General features: G+C 32.4%; 1 protein-coding gene across 1 annotated transcript; it reads left to right on the forward strand.

Moving 5' to 3' along the window:
- Positions 1–330: 330 nt before the first annotated feature.
- On the forward strand, positions 331–4,464 carry LOC112801365 (late embryogenesis abundant protein At5g17165). The gene is made up of 2 exons (XM_025844040.3): positions 331–687; positions 3,908–4,464. The coding sequence occupies exons 1-2, from the start codon at positions 578–580 to the stop codon at positions 4,173–4,175; spliced, it is 378 nt and encodes a 125-aa protein (XP_025699825.1). The 5' UTR covers positions 331–577; the 3' UTR covers positions 4,176–4,464.
- Positions 4,465–6,324: the final 1,860 nt, after the last annotated feature.

The following is a 6,324-nucleotide window of genomic DNA, read 5'->3' on the forward strand; positions in this document are numbered from 1 at the left end:
TTTTTATATATAAAATATAAATATAAATATAAATTATATATTATATATATATATATAAATTTTTATTAATATAAATATAAATTATTATTAATTAAATAAAAATTTAATTTTAATATATTATCAGTATAAAATTATATTACATGTATATTAATTACATAATTGTAAAAATAATTATTTTTTATATGAATCACGTGAATAATTATCAAAACAATAATTATAATTATACAATTATATAAATATTTTAGATTATTAATGTATTAAAATTAAATATATTAAATAATAATTTAAAATAATAATATTTATTTGTCATAAATAATTTATACCTGGCGCGACGAAAAATAAGGTGTGACTAGAGCTGATAAGATATGGTGAAGGTGGGACAGCATATAAAATAATATTTTTTATTAGAAATAAAAATTTGGCAATTTAATATTTGGCAAGATAATTATCCACTAAGCTCTATAGTGGTATTTATACACAACAACTCTGAAGTCACAGCTACTCATCCGTCGTCTCTAACCACTTTCATTCTCTGCTGAATCGATCACACTTCGTTCGTGGTAGTTGGTATCATTGTATGGCCGCCAATTCGAGCAGTCGAGGGATCACTGCCTTGGGGAAGCGACTCTGCACAAACCGGATCTGGAACTCCAACTCCTCTTCTCTTTCCCCTGCCCTCGCTTCTAGGTATCTTCTTCTTCTTCTTCTTCTTCCAACTGTTCATCATTTCTATGTCTTGATTCCCTTTCTTTTCTTCCTCGTTCATGGAATCTGTTGCTGCTGCTTGTGGTTGCTTTGATTATTGCTTGTTATTGTGGATGGATGATCATTTTTGGTTAATTAAGTTTAACTAATCAGTAATTACTTGTCTGATTAGGAATAATGATGATATATCATAATAATTAGTCTTGTTTGAAGTGTGATCGATTTTGTTTTGTGAATTTGTAAGTATTAGTCAATGCTTCTTCAGAAGTGGCATCTTCTCTTGTTGCAGCTACAGAGTCTTCGTTGCCGGAGATCACCATGTCTTTATTTTATTTTATTCATTTATTAAATTTTTGATAAGGCAAAACGTCTTTTCCTAACATTGGGAACCCTTTTAATTATTATCTTTATTATTTTATCGCTTTAATTAAGTAATTAACCATCTCCAATTTTTCCTGGAAATTTGGCTGTCGCCATAATTGGGAAATTTAATTCCCACCTAGATTTGGATACAGTTCCTTTCTTATCCTCGTCACTAAATTTGGCATTTCTTTCTCGCTTTCACGCATGCCCAGTCCCATCTTTTTCCATGTCTCTTTACCATACCTTATCTTATTCCTCTTTTAAACAATAACATCATAAATTGTTGTAGCCATTGTTAAACAATATAGTTTAAAAAAAAATCATATCCTCCCTTCATCATGGACTCTCCTCTGTATTGAACTCATGAAGCTTCTTTAGTGTCACCTCTTTATTAGGTGATTGTCCTTTTTTTTTCCCATTGTCCTTTTATTTTGTTTTTGGTTTCACAATGTTACAGACTTACAGCCTTATAGGTAAAGGAAAAAAAAAAAAAGCAAAAAAGGGGAAAATTAAAAAGAAAAGAAAAGCATCTTCTCCTAGATAGTGGTTTTTTAGATTGCTGATAATGTACGGAAAAAGTTTGTTGTGGCACGGGAAAATACTATTTAATCCTTGGTAGGAGAAGAAAAGGGAATTGAATGGAGGTGGTCGTTTTCCTCCATAACCCCTCGTGGGTCCTTTCCATCTGTCCCCGAACTTGTACCCTCTCGAATATCAATCTCTCGCTTATATTCGTTCAAGATTATGCCTTTTTATTATTTTTTTTCCTTTTTTGTGTGGTAAATTGGTAACCTTCCATTATAAGGGTCCAACATAAACAGACCCATAATAATTAAACTGATATATTTAGATAATTATTTGAATTTTAACTAGTAGTTAGTTTAATGGACCCAAGTTGTGCCGGGTTGTTTTTTGATTATAAAGAGACACGGTGGTGGTGATGATATCTGATTAGAATCTTTGTGTCATTCATCACTTTCTTTGCATTATGCGGGTTAATATTAGAATCCTCCTTACTGCCGATATTGAAAATCTAGGTCCATTCATCTATAGACCGTAGAGTGTAGACTATGCTCTTGTCCATCTTGATATTTTCTGTATTCCTTGCCACTTTGGACGGTCCTATATATTATTTGACGTTATCTTTTTCTTTGCGAGTTCAAAGTTTGAAAATGAGTTGTTTCGTGTTGATACATCAATTTCTTGTCAGTATATAAATTTAAAACTGGTTTGGGTATTATTAAGTTATGAATTTTTTTTTTTACTTTTTAGTATATTTGATAAAATTTTAATAATAAAAATATTTAAAAAAATAAAAACATCTATTTTTATAGATTATAATATATTTTTTAAAAGACTTTTTATTTAAAAAAGATTTTTTAATATTATAAATACAAAAAAAAATTTTATCGTCATATTTAAATATAATTTTAAATAAAAAAATATTTTTATATAAAATATGTAAATATAATTTTTTTTAATTTTTTTAAAAAATTGTTTAAAAAAATGTAAAAAAATTTACCCAAATAAGTCTTTATTATTGTGTTACATCTATATTCACTTAATATTTTTAAATTATCATTTTTTGTTACGTGAATTACCATAATACCATCCCTTGCATATATGATTTATATAATATAATTGAGAGTTTTATTTAATTTATGTTTGTGGTTCATTCTTAGCATTCAGTCTTAATTTTGTTAGAACAGTGCGAGAAGCTAAAAGCTATTCTGTTTGGCGTACGAATTAGCATTATTTTTTGACGATTAGGTGTTTCTAAAACAAAGGCGTGTTTCATGCTTTGAATAAATTTATAAAAGTCGTTTATTTAACCCTGCTCAGACCCAGGTGGCGGCTTGTATAATCCCCTTTTTGCCCTCTTGACTTCATGGGATTAAATTATACAATTATTATCATCTATACTCCATTAAATATAAATATATCGGTATGCGTGAAGTGTGATGCATTTGATGGAATGGTCATGGCAAGGTGACAATAAAATCACCTGTGCAATTGCAATAAATATGATGACCCGCACATAGAAGAAGTTGAAGGACAGAAGGAGGCATGGAAAATCCTACTTTAATTGCAATAGCGATTGAGTGAGTCGGTTGTAGGTCCACATCTCGATAAGCTCATATATACCCATCACGTGTTTACCAATCTTTTTGCCTTTGACATATTGACACCTAACTCCACTCCTCCTCCTTTTTGTGTGGTCAAGCCACTCCTTCTCTTTTCGTTTTTGGTCTGATAACCCACTTATCTGTTTTTGATCACTATTCTGCCTGGGAATGCCCAGCCCACATATCCACCTTTTTTTTTTGTGTGTTTTTGGGGTCCACATTGTTTAATTAAAAAATTGTAACTAATTAATGATCACAGATGTATGATGGTTCATCCTTAGAACTTTTTTACCAAGCAAAAAGTGCTGTATTTCTTGCTAATTAAATAAATTTTAATTTCTTACTTATATTTTATAGTAATAATTTAAATTAAGTAATTATAATTTTAAGTTTAAGAATTAAAATTTAGAATTTAGATTCATAGTTTATGATTTAAAATTTAAAATTTAGAATTTAAAATTTATGCTTTAGTGTTTAAAGAGCAATGCACTCTATTTTTTTGGGAGTGCATTAGCATCTATCATGTATAATATTTTTTTTTGAGTGAGTATTTACATATAAATCTTTCCATGTAAAAATGATAATTGGGTTAGATGATTGACTAATTTATCATGAAATGACTTTGAATTATCATATTTACTTTCGTGTGAAGGCATCTTATTTTCCATATGTTGTTTTGAATTATAACTAATTTGATTGGGATTGGGAAACAGGAAGGCAGGATACAGCTCGGTGTACGACAAGAACCCGGATGAGCAGGCACACGCTGGTGCAGTCCCTGACGATGTGATCCATGCAACACAATCCGGCAAGTATTGGGCCCCAAACCCACATACTGGAGTATTTGGTCCTCCTGCCGGCACCGACCAACCCACTCCTCCTCCCACCGCTGATGCCATCAAGGACTCCGTTCTGGAGGAGAAGGCCTGGTTCCGCCCCACTAGTCTCGAGGACCTTGAGAAGCCCCACAGTCTTCCTTAGACACTCCATCTCTATATGGGATCCATATATAGGATAAATAAATAAGGAGACATATTAAAGTGGGAGTGTTGTGGTTAATTAATTGATTGCTCTCTACTCTCTTTCTAGCTTGCGTGTATAGTGCTGCTTAGTTTTACAAGAGCCTGGACTGCAGCTTTTGTTATACATTTTTATATATAGCTTGCTAGTCATGATCATGAACTATGCTGTGGATGTATCGTCATCATCCTTGCTTCTGTATTCATGCTACTTTAATATCATATCTATGCTTATGATGACGTTGTGCTTATATTATTGCTTACTTGTTAACGGTCCAGACTTGAATTTATTTTTGATCCAATCATACTGATAGATCTAGACGAGAAATGCAGATATATCCATTACAAGGACCAGTGTAAGACCCGTGCTAAGACTGTTAATTTAGAAAAGTCTTCGTATATAAAAATTCATCATTAAATGTATAAGACTGTTTCATTCTCTGTTTATAAAGGTTAAAATAATTTTATTATTTTTCTAGGTGATATTAGCAAATTCCACATAAATATAAAAGCTATTATGATATTATGATTATATATTTAAATAAATGTTGTTACACATTTTTACTGTTTACAACCAAAAAAAAAAATTAAAACTTCAATAAAAATAATTTATATTGTAATCATATAAACAACAAATACTAACTAAGTAACATTTAGTTATATTATTAGACTCCTAATATATACTCTGCAGTAGCACGAGTCATGTACTTAATCTATTTTATTGTATTTATGTATAATTTGTTTATAAAAAATATAATTAATTTATTTAGAACACAAAAAGATTAAGTAATTGATCTCTTTTGTTATATTGATATTTAATCCAGTTGTTCATATCTGATTCACAATTTAACGAGACTTAAAATGGATAAAGCTCTATCAACACTATACATATATCAATATTCAGATCTTCATTACTACTTACTCGACTATATAAAGTCACACGGCTGACAGGAGTCTAACCCTACTTATCTAAATAAGTAACTAACTACTAAGATATCTCCTAGTAATCTAGAAAGGAGATCCCAACAACCTCTCTAACAAAAGAGAACGGTTATCCACCATCAAAAGTGAAACTACTCTAAAAGGTGGTTATTGACTCTATATCTACACTTATAAATACCCTAACCCTCTCAGGTATTCTTCGAATCCAATCTACTAAAAACCTGCCTAAAATCTTTGCTAACTTAAGCATAAGAGTCCCTTGCAGATTCTTTTATCGAAGAAATCATGCGTGCTAGGGTCTCAGAAACTATAAAAGCACCGACATGGATATCTATGATGGAACAACCAACCTGAGACATCATCTAAACAACTTTAAAAGTCAGATGCACTTGGATGACACGTCAGATGCAACTCGTTGCAAAGCATTCCCAACGACGTTAACCAAAGAGGCGATAAAGTGGTTCGATAGTGTAACAGCCTAGAGCATCCGCCAGCACGATATTGTCTGCTTTTGCACACAAGGCCTCACGGTTTTGCCTTTGACGATAGGGATGATAGCTGCAACCCCCCCCCCCACACTCACTCATCAAAACGCGTCCACCCTCCCTAAAGGAGCCCAGCGCCCTCGCTGGCACATTGATCCGGGCTCCGTCTTTGATACCATCTATAATAGTCCAGACCACCCGTTAGCACGATATTGTCCGCTTTCGCACACAAGGCCTCACGGTTTGCCTTTGACGATAGGGATGATAGCCGAAACCCCCCACACTCACTCGTCAAAATGCGTCATGCTAGGGATATCTACACCCTTATAAGGCATGTTTCGTTCTCCTCCCCAACCGATGTGGGATCTTACAATTTTTCAAAATAAAATTTCTAAATTTAGAATCTATCTTGGGCACTTAAAATTATTATTTTTATTAAAACGATTTTACGGAAAAACTCCGGTTCTTACATTCTCCCCTCCTAATAAAATTTTTGCCCTCGAAAATTCAAACTACTCGATATATCCTCCTTGAAGCATTCTATCGTGTCGATGTTCCCTCTCACCTTCCGCTGCGTCACTCTGATAATTTGTCACTATGAGTCCGACTCACTCCGCTACCTCGAACTAAATTTTTCCTTTAACCCAAATACCGCCTTTGTAATATTTTCCAAAACTTTCAAAA

The sequence above is a fragment of the Arachis hypogaea genome, chromosome 5, assembly GCF_003086295.3.
Source record: "Arachis hypogaea cultivar Tifrunner chromosome 5, arahy.Tifrunner.gnm2.J5K5, whole genome shotgun sequence".
NCBI lineage: Eukaryota > Viridiplantae > Streptophyta > Magnoliopsida > Fabales > Fabaceae > Arachis > Arachis hypogaea.